The 15,211-nt window shown below is 38.1% G+C and overlaps 1 protein-coding gene across 1 annotated transcript; it reads right to left on the bottom strand.

Moving 5' to 3' along the window:
• Nucleotides 1-12,007: 12,007 nt before the first annotated feature.
• Nucleotides 12,008-12,478, bottom strand: LOC149820680 (uncharacterized). The gene has a single exon (XM_089981842.1). The coding sequence runs from the start codon at nucleotides 12,476-12,478 to the stop codon at nucleotides 12,008-12,010; it is 471 nt and encodes a 156-aa protein (XP_089837968.1).
• Nucleotides 12,479-15,211: the final 2,733 nt, after the last annotated feature.

The raw sequence follows: 15,211 nt of genomic DNA, 5'->3' as shown, positions 1-15,211 counted from the left end.
ATAGTGAAGAGTATGTTGATCAAAGATGATAAATTGCCAGAAAATTTCTATCGTGCAAAAGTTATGGTCAACGCTCTAGGTATGGAGTATCAAAAGATAGATGTTTGTCCAAATCACTGCATGTTGTATTTCAAGGATCTGAAAAATAGCATATCATGCCCGTCATGTGAGCATCCTTGGTTCAAGCCAAAGACAAGAGGCAATGGTAGCATGAGATCAAAAGAAGTTTCATACAAGTCGCTCCGCTACTTTCTATCACTCCTAGATTGCAACGATTGTATATGTCTTAAGAACAGCTAAACACATGATATGACATGCAAATAAAGTTTGATATGATGAAGATAAGATCACGCATCATGTTGACGCGGAAGCTTGAAAGCGCTTTGATCATACTCATCAGAACTTCACAATGGAAGTGAGAAATGTTAGACTCGGTCTATGTACAGATGGATTTAATCCATTTGGGGGTAGATCAACTCCATACAACCTTCCACCAAGCTTGTGTATGAAGCATCAAAATCTTTTCTTGTCTCTATTGATCCCTAGTCCGACCTCACCTGGCCAAAATCTTAATGTATATTTAAGGTCATTGATTGACGAACTAAAAGTATTGTGGGATGACGGTGTTATCATGTACGATGCCCACAAAAAACAAAATTTCAATATGAATGTCACTATTCTATGGACAATCAGTGACTTCCCTGCATATGGTATGCTATTTGGTTGGAGCACACATGGAAGGTTGGCATGTCTGTATTGCATGGAGGACACAAAATCATTTAGATTGACGCATGGATGGAAGCCGTGCTGGTTTGAGTGTCATCATCGATTTCTATCCAACGACCATCCATTTCGAAGACAAAAGAATGTGTTTCGAGCAGACACAACTGAAATGGAAGGTCCACCGACAAGATTGTCTGGCATAGAGATTTTAAGAAGATTGCAATACTTTTTAAATGTATTAACAGATGCCCGTAGTCCGATGCCCTTATTGGATTTGGGAATGATCACAATTCGACAAAGAAATCTATATTTTGGGAGCTACCATATTGGCCGACCTTATTAATACGACATAATTTGGATGTGATGCATGTGGAGAAAAATGTGTTTGATAATGTGTTCAATACAATAATGAATGTTAAAGAGAAAATGAAAGATAATCCGAAGGCCTGTATGGATTTAAAAGTAATATGTAAAAGACCAGAATTAGAACTCAAAGAGTAGAATGGCAAAGTACTGAAACCAAAGGCAAGATACATGCTTCGACCTGATCAAATAAAGCAGGTATGTCAATTGTTGAGACAATTGAGATTTTTAGATGGATACGTCTCTAACATTGCTCGAGTTGTGAAAATCAACGATGGACAATTATATGGGTTGAAGAGCCATGATTGTCATATCTTTATGCAACGATTGATACCCCTAGCATTTCATGATATGTTAGAAAAACCTATATGGGGGGTATTATCTGAGTTGAGTAGATGTTTTAAAACATTGTGTGCATCGAAAGTCGTAGTATCTGAGGTAAAGAATCTCAAGGATTTTGTCGTCACTATTATTTGTCAGCTAGAGAAGATATTTCTGCCGACATTTTTCGATGTTATGGAACATTTGATCATACATTTTCCATATGAACTAAGGGTTGGTGGTCCTGTGCAATATCGGTGGATGTAACCATTTGAAAGGTATATTTTTTCTTATATTATTCTCTTCAATGACAGATATTTCAAATTTGAGATGTATATTTTTTACAGATGCATGTTTGACCTCAAAAAAAAGGTTCAAAATAAAGCAAGAGTAGAAGGCTCTATTTATGAGGCGTACACTTTAGAAGAGATTTCAAATTTCTTATCTATGTACTTTGAACCTCACATTCCAACACGTTACACATGTCCACCTCGTAACAATGATAGAGAACAATTTACTTTAGCTAACAAATTGTCGATATTTCAACCACTTGGGCATGCATTTGGTAGTTGTCGATCAAGACTCTTGGCAGATCGAGAGCAAGACACAACACAAATCTATATTCTTTTTAATTGCTCAACGATTGACCCATACATCGAGTAAGTACATGTAAACGCAACACAAATCTAAATCTTTTTATGTTCTTGACATGCATACATGGTTCAGTAATATAAATATTTGTTAAGTGCAGGCGATTTGATCTGGAGTTGCGAAGAGAAGTTTCTTATCTCACTGATGCAGAAGTGCAAAAAGAACATGAAACCAAGTTTGTGAAGTGGTTGAAAGAGTTTGTAAGGATGATGACATAAATTGTCTATGTGTAAACAACATTAAGTTACTTAATTGGTCGTGATCACAATCAATGTTTATGTTTGTAGGTTCACTGTGGTATGTTAAAGATCAAGGAATATATGATTTACAAAATGGCCCGACCAAAGTTGTGCAATGTTACAACGGGTACATCGTAAATGGTTACCGATTCCATACAAAAGACTACGGTATAAACAAATCAACGATGAATAGTGGCGTGTGTGTCAAGGGTAGCAGCTACGGTGAAAATAAACATGATTACTACAGTGTTATAGAAGAAATAATGGAGTTGACTTAGGCATAAATAATAAGGTAACTTTATTCAAGTGTCATTGGTTTAATCCAACTGCAATAAGAGTTGACAAAGCCTTAGGCATTGTGGAGGTGAATCATAAATCAAGATTTGGAACATATGAACCATTCATATTAGCCTTGCAAGCTTAACAAGTTTACTATACTTCATATCCGAGTACAAAGAAGTCAGATAAAAATGAATGGTAGGCAGTTTGCAATGTGAAGTCCAAACTATACCCTGAGTATGATCAGTTACAGGAAGACAAGGTAACTGAGGAGAGTGAATACTATCAATCAGATGATATTTATGACTTCTCTTATGGTCACGATGTCGCGCATGATATGCATGTCATATCTCCATTGGTCGATGGAACATTCATGGAAGAATGTGATCCAAATGATATACCAAGTGGATAGGCAAACAATGAAGAAGAAGAAGAAGAAGAAGAAGAGGAGGAAAAAGAAGAATTGAAAGTCAAACAAGTGATGAGGAAGAATTCTTGAGCTAGTGAGCAAAATCTTGTAATAGAAACCTCTATTGAATGTATTGTAACATGTTTAAATGATTTGAATGTATTGCAATACTTGATGTGAATGATTTCAAATTATTTGAATGTATTGAAATATATTGCAATGATGTGAATGATTAGAAGGTATTCCAATGTTTGAATGTATTGCATTACATTTTTTATTTTTTGATTATGTATCTTTGATACGTATATAGTTATGATTTGAATGTATTGTAACATGTTTGAATGTATTGCAATACTTGATGTGAATGATTTCAAATTATTTGAATGTATTGCATGACATTTTTGATTTGTTAGAATATGGTTCGTGGAGGTTACAGTGGTCGTTTATCCAGTGGTAGTCAGTCTCAGCCTTCATCTTCACGGGCAGTTCTAGTAGGTATATCTTTTAATTAATTATATACTTGATTAGTTTAAATGCATATTCTGAGAATTTCTAACGCATTTTTCTACAGATGATGTTTCGCCTATACATGACCCACCTACACCGGTTGTTCATACAAGTCACGAGCCAACGCAAGATGCAGGGTCTTATCAGTCTGACACAAGAAGACTCATTTAAATAGTGTATATCGATAATCGTCTATAAGTATTTCATTTTTACTTATTACTTATCTTATAAATATTGTATATTTATAGTTAATGTGTACCAATTCATGTGCAGCGCGCACCTCGAGCCACAAGAAGTAATACGAGATATTAGGAATTCACTAATGCAATATTTACCAAGACCAGTTGCTCAATGAAAAGAGTACCCGAAGGAGGTGTTGGACATATTATGGTCCTCATTTACGGTATGCAATCGTTTCTTATAGTTAATTTGTTTCATATTTAATTTTTTGTTATAGTCATGTCTACTAACTTTCTGAAAATATTTGTAGGATTCGAATCGCTTCACGACTACGATGGAGGAACAAGATGCAAGAAAGGTGTGGCAGAAGGTAACTGCCAATCAATTTGCAGACATGATGCACAATATGAAGACTGCATACTATCAGGTCAGATGTTTGGGATGCAATGTGTGATAAGTGTTCGGGGCATGAATTTCGAAACCGCTCAACGAATGCTGCACAAAACCGAGCAAAAATGCCTGATGCCCATCTACACACAGGTGGATCTAAGACTTTTGGGAGCCACCTGAAGAAAATGGTAACTCATCAATATATATTGTCAATTTTATAAGTATTGTTGCAAACCTGTTAAATAATTCTTTTATCATTTAACTTCGCAGGAAGCAGAAAAAGGAGGCATTGTGCCTTACAAGGATGTGTTTGTTGAAACACATAAACGTAAGACCACAGGAGAGTTCATATCAGAGAAGGCGAGAACGACAATGGTATGTATTTATTGTATTAATAATCATTGTAATATACAAGTTATCATAAACATTATAATAATCAATTATTATGTTATACTGTAATCATTACTTTGTAGGAGTCATATGAGCAACAAATGGTAGAGCAATATGGCGATAACTCCACTCAACATCCACCTTTTGATCCTGCAGCATGGGTGACTGCAATAGGTGAACCCAAAAAGGGTCGTGTGTTCTGGTTTGGGAGTAATATAAACACATCACCAATCGTTGCTTCCTTCAGTCATGGCTCATAGAGTTCTTCCGTTAGCATCAGTTCTAAGCATTCGACTGACCTGCCTAATTCTTGGGATGGTGTACGCCAGCTCGTTAAGGACACAATGCTTGACTACTTACATGAAACAATCTCCGACGTTGTCCATAATGAGTTGAGCAATTTTTTTCAGAACAGGAAAACTTCGTCTGCAGGTGAATCTCAGGTATGAAAGTTTCATGTTATATATTATATGCCGTTAAATTTCATATCATTTTGATTGCCTTAACTTAGGTGCATTGCATCTAATTTATTTCAGTATATTTTGTTTATCAATACTAACCTTTCCTTTCTTGTGTAGGTTGTTGGCGCTAATCAGCATAATTGAGCTGAAGGCGCAGATCGAGACAATGAAGAAGAGGATGCACAGAATCTTGGCGATGATTAGATTTATGTATTGCATTTGGTGTACCTTCTTTTTGTTTAAAAATTTTAATTGTTCAATTGTAAATAATTATAACTTGCGGATTTTGCAGTGGATCGATTAATTGTTTTAGTTTCCTTTTATATGTGTTTTGACAGAAAATATAAATTGTACAGGAAATACAAATTGTATTATGAATTTTTTTTTCTCGATATTTATGTTTTAAACATTTTTTTTTTACTTTTTTGCAATGGATTAGCGACGGAAATATCCGTCGCTATTTGGTACTGAAGTGCATTTTAGCGACTGATTAGGGACGGATTTTATTCCTTCGCTATTTACCAGCTGGTCATTGTTTTGCGATGGATCTTAATTCGTCGCTGGGTTCGTCGCTATATTAGCAACAACATTAGCGACATATTAATCCATCGCAAAACCAAAATCTTCGTATAGTAACGATGGCTTTGCGATGAAACTTATCATTCGTTAATTCATCGCAAATTAGCACTGGAATAGGCGACAAATAGTATCGGTCGCTAATTGGCGACTATAATTTTGTGATGAAACTTATCCGTCGTTATTCCGTCGCTGAACACGTTAGTGATGAATTATCGACGGAGTAGGGTCGTCGCTAATTCACTGATTTCTTGCAGTGTATGGAGTAGGCTCTCTCTCTCTCTCTCTCTCTCTCTCTCTCTATATATATATATATATATATATATATATATATATATATATATATATATATATATATATATAGAGAGAGAGAGAGAGAGAGAGAGAGAGAGAGAGAGAGAGAGAGAGAGAGAGAGAGAGACTATATGCTTAATGAAATATGCTTAATGGTTTTTCAGCTTTTTTTTGTTTTATTTTTTAAATTTTAACGTACAAATGTGATTTATGTCCTTAATTTTATAGGAACCAGCTCTTGAACTGTTGAAATCCGACACATGAGTGGGTTTTATAAGGTTAAAAATCAACCGTCCAAAATCTTTGTAAAATTTTTAGCCTCTAAATATTTTTTATCTAAAACATATGATCCAAGTGTGAATTTCTCATAAATCGATCATGTAACACATTTATGTGATGGAAACTGTGAAAAAAAAAACAGAAGAGCAGAAAAACCCATTAAACCCTTATCATTAAGCACCTATGCACTACTATATATATGGGTTGGTACGGGCCGAGCTTGGGCATACAGGCCGATGCCCACCCCTACTCAGAATCATGGAAATTCTAGAAGTTAGCAGCATCCAACAGTTCTTTTATGGTGAAAAAAAAAGTCCCAATTTCACATCCAAACATAAGCTATAAAGTGGTTTTTAAGAATTCTAATATTATTCAAATACATCATTTTACTTCAAAAATGCATTCTTATCGTCTATAGTCCACCAAGTACTTTGACTTGCCGACTTGGGTAGCCAACCCTTGATCTTTGAGATTTTGATTGGAACTTGCCGTGATAATCATGGGAAAATTCAACATTTTGTGCAAAGATAAACTAGAAAATCGAATTGGAAAATGAACAATCCTCTATCTTGACAAGGATTGGAGAAAATTTGAAGACCATCTCCAACTCTTTTGCAGTGCTATCAAAATATTACCCTCGCTTAGGAGGGTTATTTTTTTTCGTCATTTTAGAGAAATATAACAACTGGGATTTTTTTTTCAAATGAAATTCCCATGAACCATTTACAAATCCTTAAAAGGGCCTGTTTGTTATATGGGAAAATAACCCATTTTCAAAGATGGGTCGTTTTTACCCTGTTAGACTGGAAAACAAAAAGCCCCACGAGCTGCTACGGAGTCCACGTTTTTCCCAACCCTAGAGAGCTTTTTTTGTATGAAAATCCTTTCACAGGGCCTCATCGAGGAGGCGGTATCCCATGTGGTAAACGGGGTCCTGTGCCAAGCTGAAGGCCCAGGTTCGAATCCTTCTGCCACATGGGGCTTAAGAGTTATCTGGTAGGGGTCTGCCTAACCCCAGCTTGCCTTTCAAAAAAAACCTTTCACAGGGCCTGGCCTCAAAAAAGCGTTTTCCTGCTGGAAAACATGGAGCCCCCTTGTAGAGTAGGTAGTTTTGTGATGCACATGCTTCTTATGGAAGAACAGTGGGCTATGCATTCAGCTTTGTATCGGGACGAACCAGGCCTAGACCTGGCCCATCAATTTTGCAGGCTGCGCCTTGTCAATGATTTTTTTTGGGATAATCCAAGGGAACCCATTGACTGGCCTTCGGTTGGTAAAACCCTTGAGGTCCTCCTTCCTCAATGAAGAGTACACTTACCTTAAACCTTGTGGCAAGGGACACCAATCATAGGTTTCAAACTTGTGACATCCCGTCAGCTTATTGTCATTCACAAGTCGTCCCTACCAGATAAGAGGAGCCATTGTGGGTTTGTCAATGACCTGTTGGCCCCTCCAAAACAGGAGACCTTTTCACACCAGAGGCAACCCTAACAATAATGTCATTAGGGGTGAATGGGAAGCCAAATACCACCATTTTTCTTTGTTTTTCAGCCGTTCATCTAGAAACTGAATGACCTTGAAAATTTTGGTGGGACCCATCTGAGAAGCAAACAATCCAACCATGGTGTTAGGGTTATCGTTCAATCACATAAATGAATGGCATGTACCTGATTCTGTCTCTCAAAATAGGATAAGGCTTGGGCGGCCTATAGGTAGGCGTTGCATCCATTGAAAATAAGATGAGTGAGAATCGTTTACGATGGTTTGGGCATATTCGGCGAAGGCCTAATGATGCTCCGATTAGAAGGATGGAGAAATAAGAAAATCTATTAGCTAAAAGAGGTCGGGGTAGGCCTAAGAAGACTTGGATGGAGATGATAAGAAATGATATGAATGCTTTGAACTTAACTGAGGACATGACATTGAATAAAAATGATTGGAGGAGAAGGATTCATGTGGAGGACCCAAAATGATTTTCTTTTTGGTTCATATCGCCGACCTCAATTGTTTGGGATGAAGGTGTTGTTGTTGTATTTCGGATCGGGTCCAACCTTGTGTGACCCGATTTGATACAAGGCATTTATTAAAGCATTAGTGGAGAATGGTTTACCTGATGCGAAGAGTTTACATTCAATATGATATGTGAAAGGTTTATGTCCATGAATGCCATGCATATAACTTTTTGCTTGACGAGTGCAATCAATGTGCTCTCTTTGGGGTTCAGGGTCCTGCTGACCATCGACTTGGGTTCATCGTGAACGTCCATAGGCGGAAGAGAATCTCCTTTCAATCATTTTCACCGTACCATGATAGCTACCCATATGTAATTTTTTTTTGTTTTTACATTCTGGTGGGATTTTAAGAACCCCAAAGTTGTTGAAATAAGTTAGAGCTAAATGAGTTGAGCACAAACTGGTTTGTTTACACATCATCTCAAAGTAGAAAGTAATAGAACTACAGAAGCACTCTTGCTTGTGATCTGAAAGTAAGGATTTTGATTCAAAATATTGCTTGCAAACCAACTGGGGCTTCCGTGGTTGGTAGAAGCTGTCAGTGCACAGTTTTGCTGTGGTGGGACGTTGCAGGTTCAAAACCTCTTGAATAATAACTGATGGCGGTCTGCTTTTAACCCCTGATTACCTTTAAAAAAATTATTATTTGTTCTGCCTTAAATTATATGATGTAAAATATATATATAACATATTTACTGCTACTTGATGAGCTTACACGAGTTGAGTCGAGCTGAGAGAGAGAGCTGTCAAATCATCTTCACCGTCCATTGCTTTATCTTCAAACGACATCTTTATTATCTCTAGAAAGCCACTGTGGTATGCTTTTGACTTGTCAAAACATCTCTATGCGGAGGAAGAATCTCTCTATCTCACTCTCTCTACAGAAGCCACGCCACACAGTACTGTGTGTGTGTGTGACAGTTTGTTGATCTATAACCACATAAGCAAAACCCCAAGAAGTCAAGTCCCACCATACCTACCAAAGTTGGAGAGACCTTTGGTGCCAAGGAAAAGGTGACGAAGCTCTGTTGAGAGGTGGGATTTTCATGGGTTTGAAGGATTGTTGTCAAAATCGTATCGGCTATCGTATGGTTTGGCCTACTATTCAGATGAATCGACCGATTAGCAATTGAATAGGTCTGAATCGGCTAAAAATAATTCTGTATCAATAAGAACACGACACATGTTAAGACTTAAAATAATATTAAAAAATAATTTTAAGTATTTTTTTATTTATTAAAAAATAGCCAATTCAAGTTAGTATCGTATCGATTTTCTGACGATATGATCTGAATCGGCCGATTCACACTGATACTAACAACATTGGTTTGAAGTGAGTCAAGTGACAGATTACTCATGAGGAGAACTAGAGCTTGGAGTGAGATTTTCATGGTTTTTTTGTTTTTTGTTTTAAATCTGATGGTGCGGATGTCATCTACATGCTTGGTAGGGGGCTATCTCTTGAATCATCCCATTGCCATGCATGAACTGGATTCTTTAAGGCTTGAAAATCAACAACTCAACTGATTAAAGATTCAAGCATCCAAAATTCGGGTTTTTTTTTTTGTTGAAAAAAACATGACCCAACAGTTGATTCCTAGCAAATAAACTATGGTCAACGCGTTTTTAGGGTCAGATTTGCAAAAAAAAAAACATTTCATATTTTCAGTTTCTATATTTTACCTTCTAAACTCTTAGTTAAAACTCTAAAAAGGAGGTTGTTTTGACCAAATCTGACTCTATAGATGTGTTCAACATAGTCCAATGGAATTTAACCATGGGATTATGCTTTTTTTACCAAAAAAATGCAAATAGTAGTTCTTTTATTTTTCAACTAAAAAAGCCATGTTTGTTGGAAAAACAAGTTTTTTTTTTAAAATTTATAACCCGAAGAAACTGCACTTGGCACGAAGACCTGGTCGCGCTGGCTTAGCCTGCCATACCTATGATCATCGTACCGGCAACGTACAACTATGAGGCTAGGACCCCTGCCTCCTAGGGCCTATGCCACGTGTTAGCATGCACAGAAGATCGATGCCCATGAGAATCGAACCATGACTGCCTGTCTATCAGCCAAGGCCCCACCTCACTATGCAAGCCTCCAGGGGGGCTGACTTTCTATTAAACCTAAAGTATAGATCATATCTAGCGGGTCAAATTAAAAATAAAAGAATAATTTAACAAAGAAATAGATTTTTCCACTTAGGGGTTTAGCATCCACAAGGCTAGTAAACAACTTATGTATGTGTACAAGTCAAGTGCCTTTTATTAATTCATTCATGTACGACCGAGGTGGTATCCCATGTGGCAAGTGGGGTCCTGTGTCAAGCTGAAGGCTCAGGATCGAATCCCTTTGCCACATGGGGGGGGGCTGTTGTTTTGGTAGGGGTCCGCCTAACCTCAACTTGCCTTTAAAACAAAAAATCAATTAATTAATGAAGAAAAAACATCTTGGCCCAGTAGTTTATTTAAAAAGTAAGGTTCAAACAATTTCTTCTGCCGACCGTGAAATATTATCAAAGAATGTGCCTATGATTTTGAATGGTTTTGGGAAGTTGACGTGTGCAGGGTCAACTCATCACTACAGGTTAGGGAATCCGCGTCGGATTTTTTAGCATTAATATGGGTCTGGATCTGACTTTGGACCCTTTTGCTGGATGTAATATAAGCTGAGCCTTGTGTCATTCCAGGCCAATTGGTTTGACCACAATTAGCTTTTTCATGAGCCAACAAAGCACTACCCAGTCAGAAATCCACATTCGCTAAGATGGGTCCAGACCTTACTTTGGACCTTCACTGGAGATGCTACGTACTGATCCTGTGATCCATGTCTAGTTCTGATCAACTGGTTTGACCAGTATTTGTGCTCACTGGGTAGAGGGATATCTAAACATTGGCATGCCTTTTGGTTGGTAAAACCATAGTTACCGAGAGCGCCATATCAGGGAAACTTGCTTTTTCTCTCGCATCTCTTTCATTTTTCACTTGATTCTCATCGCTCACTTTTCTTTTTGCCTTTTGTGTTTTTCATGTTAATATTTATATTTCTCATTTTTCTCGTGCCTCCTCACTCGTACTTACTTATTTCCTTCATGATTTTTTTTTTCTGCTTCTCACACTCTTCCATATTTCGCTTCAAAAACTAATCCTATTTCATGCTTCGTACTACAATTTTACACATTTTCTCCGCTTTCAATTATTCTTGCACTGTTTTCCCTATCCATTTCTCTTCTTAGTAACTAAAGGTAAAACTTTTGAGGTCCAAAATAGAGTACACCCATCTTTAACTAGAAAGGCAAAACCCAAGAGAGTGGATCCTGTAAAACCCTGGGTGCAGCATTTACAACCATAAAACCCACCCCTCTGTGAGTCTCATTTGTACTGAGCTACAGTATAATGGGGCGGGTTTTGTTGTTGTATAATCTCACCCAGGCTCTCGTGTTGGGACGTTGCAACTTCGAATCCCAATGGTATATGGTTGTATAACTGGTAGGGGTCTGCCTAACTCTAGATTTCTTGGTTGAACAAAAAAATTATTTATAGATACTAAATCTGTTTGGAATACTATAAAACGTGATCAGATTTTCATGCAATACCAAATCCGACACATTCACTTGAAAGGATTCCAATACTTTCACCAAACCCAACTAAATGGCAATCGAATAAATATCCAACCCAAACTACCATTGACATCCCTAATTCTATGGGAGCAATTATTGATGCAACGTTTCCAAGGAGAAGATCACAATCACCGTAAATTTGACACAATTCTTTCTTCATTGATGCATTCATTTCACAATAAGGTGCACTTTAACAGATCTGGATCTCAATCTGGTTTGTTTTGGGTATGAAATCGAAACTAAAAAATTCAGCAAAAAAAAATATATCCACACTTTGGGGAAAAAAAGAAAAATAAGAAATTCCACCGAGGATCTATCTGGTGCACTTGTGCTCACAGATACTCTGAAGCACCGGCTGCCACCTCCGGCACCGAGGGAGCCGCAAGTGCGCCAGACCCGTCTCCGGAGGCACGATCTCCTCCATCCTGACCTTCGGAGCGGCCCTGACCTCCTCTCCGGTCGTCGGGAAAACCTTAGCTGCGCCGGTTCTCGCCCCGCCGAGGCGCATTGCAGCCAACTCTCCGTCGGAGACCCTTGTGTTCGCTCTGCCCATCGGGAAGAGGACGTAGAGCTTGCCGAGCTTTGTCTCCTCGTCGGCGCGCATCGTTCGGACCCGGCGATGGCTCCACAACTCATCGGCCGGCGCCAAGACATGACCCGGAAACTCGATCATGAGCTCGGCGACGGCCTGGGGGGATCCGAACTCGTGGACGTTGCCGTCGAGATCTGCGATCTTGACGACGGAGGGATTGATCATGGAGATGCAAGAGAAGTAATTCCCCATCTCTTCAAGATAGAAGAGATTTTGTATCTAATTCTCCTGTTTGGATAGTGAGTGAAACCAGAATTCTCTTAGAGAAAGAAGAGAAGATCAGAATAATGGAACCCTAGAGTTTTTGACTCTTCGATTTGAGTTTTTTCAGAAAGGGGTTGGGGGAATTTATAGTGGGAAGGAGAAGTTGGGGCTGGGTAAACGACCTGTGAAAAAATTACGAGACAGCACATGCATTTGCTGTTATTTCCCTACCTACTTAGACCAAATGGAATTCTCAATGCAAAGGTTAAAAGAGTCATTTTAAAGGAGCTAAGAATAAGAGTTTTGATGTCAACGGTCTTCGCAACGCGTACGTCCACGTGTCGATAATATGGCGAAGGCGTGGTGGATATGGGTATTAGTGTTGATAATGACGTGGACTGTGAGCTCTGAGCTGGCTAAATGGTTCGTTGGGTGACGCGTGTCATGCATTAAGTTGCCGAGAAGCAGCAGCTTAGCGGGAAACCATCGGGTCCGGATTATGAAGCAAGATCCGACTATCCCTAACATTAGCCCGAATGGCAGCGGGCTAGGGAGATGGTGCTGATCCCTTCCTCTCAGTCAGGTTCGACTCTCATCGGGTGTGCGGATGCGTTTAACTAGTGGGATTGATAAGTGTTTGGGTGTCAGTGACCCCACCCGGGGTTTACCTCGAAAGGGGACGGGCACATTAAGAGACCCAGTTCTTGGCAAGGGTTCCTTATCATCAAAAGAAAATATGTGGGATCTTTCTGTTGCCAACAGTTTTGATCAAATTATTTAGATGCCGTCAAAGTAGTCCATTAGTGAAGATCAGCATTTGAATTGCCGGAATCCGTGTGAATAATTTTCCGGTGATTAAAAAATCGACGACCATAAAAGAACCTAAAGTTTTATGAATTAAAAATAAAAAAACATGCAAAGTTCCACTTGTGTCAAATTGGCCATTCTAAATCCATCTAAGGGTCAGATTTAATCAAAATAATTTGTAATAATGCAATCTTATGGTGGGTATGCCAATAGGATATGACGTCAAGAATGATTGAATCATATTTTCAAATTTACCAACGCAAGTCCAAATTACTGTGTAGGGTATGGGATGAGGCCTTTTTTTTTACAATATAATATCATCTACCATGTCACGCAGGTTAAGGCGTTCATGCGCCGTAGGCTTCGGGTAGCCAAAATTAAGGAAACGTGGTTCAAAATGTTAATTAGAGACTTGGCAGTGTTGCAAAAGCATGTTTCATCATATGTCAGCATACACTTAGTGTGTAAGCGGTAATGCATGTTTGGCCTTTTGATTAAAGATGCTAGCGGGTATGAGACAACTTTGCACGTAAGTGGCTATTGGATGTGCGACAATCATGTAAAAAAATATTTCTTGAAAGAAAAGTTTGTTAAATTAAAGTTTCATTGTGTAAGAAAATTAAGTATAAAAAATGTGTTGTGAGGCTGACTAGGACATGAGGCCTAGTGTCCCAAGGGCATTCCTTAGCTTGAAACGCAAAAAATTTATCCTTGAAATTTAGTTTGTGACAACTGAGATTGAATCCAGTCTAATCACATATGAATCATATACAGATAGGGGTGTCAAAGGGTGTGTGGTTTAGCCAGACCAAACACCACAACAAAGCAGTGGATTAGCGACGACCACATTTCGTCGCTAATTTGCCGCTAACCGGCTTAACGACGGATTAGCGACGACGAGACGACGGTATGCTTACGTCGTGAATTTTTTTACGCTAACTGGCGACAGAATAAATTCGTCGTCAGGTCCGTCGCTAATTGCGAAAGAATAACGAGCGATGTATTATGTTGTCAATCCACCGATACTAAATGGCGACCTCGGCTTGGCGACAGATTTATGTCCGTCGCTAAATTTATATGCATAGCGACGGAAACATCCGTCGCAAACACGAAAAAAATTAAAATAAATTATTTGAAAATTAAATACCGAGAACGGTATAATTTATATTTCATGTACAATTTATATTTCCTGTAAATAAAAAACAAACTACACATAAAATTTTATATAAAAGGAATCTACAACAATTAATAATTCCACCTTAAAATTAACAAGTTTAATTATTTACAATTCAACAATTACAATTTGGAAACAAAAAAAAAATAGAACTTCTTTAACACAGTTCTCTAATCATCGCCAAGATTTTGTGTGTCTTCTTATTCATTGCCTTTATCTGTCCCTTCAGCTCCGCTACACTGATTATCGCTAGCAGCCTACACAAGAAAAGAACAGTCAATATTGATAAACAAAATATAATGAAATAAATTACACACTATATGTGATTCTATCATGTGTTCATATGTGTTCTAAGGCAATAAAAAAACTTTATATGTGATTCTATCATGCTCATATGTGCTCTAAGGCAGGTAAAAAACTCTATATGTGATTCTATCATGAATTATATGTGTTTTAAGGCATTAAAAAATTTGTATATGTGATTATATCATGCTCAGATGAGTTCTAAGGCAGCTAGAAAAACTCTATATGTGATTCTACCATGCGCATATGTGCTTTAAGGCAGGCAAAAAGCTATATATGTGATTTGACCATGCTCATATGTGTGCTAAGGCAGTCAAAAAATTGAATATGTTACTCTATCATGCTCATATGTGCTCTAAGGCAGGCAAAAAGCTATATATGTGATTCGATCATGCTCATATGTGTGCTAAGGCAGGCAAAGCAAAAAACTTTATATG

Source organism: Nuphar pumila, chromosome 12 (assembly GCF_984573655.1).
Source record: "Nuphar pumila chromosome 12, dmNupPumi1.hap1.1, whole genome shotgun sequence".
Taxonomy (NCBI): Eukaryota; Viridiplantae; Streptophyta; class Magnoliopsida; order Nymphaeales; family Nymphaeaceae; genus Nuphar; species Nuphar pumila.
The sequence above is the reverse complement of the archived record's forward strand: the minus strand, read 5'-3'. Positions and strand labels throughout refer to the sequence as shown.

What these genes read in the sequence shown, in the direction of transcription:
- LOC149820680 (XM_089981842.1), bottom strand. Translation starts at nt 12,478, where the DNA reads ATGGGGAATTACTTCTCTTGCATCTCCATGATCAATCCCTCCGTCGTC.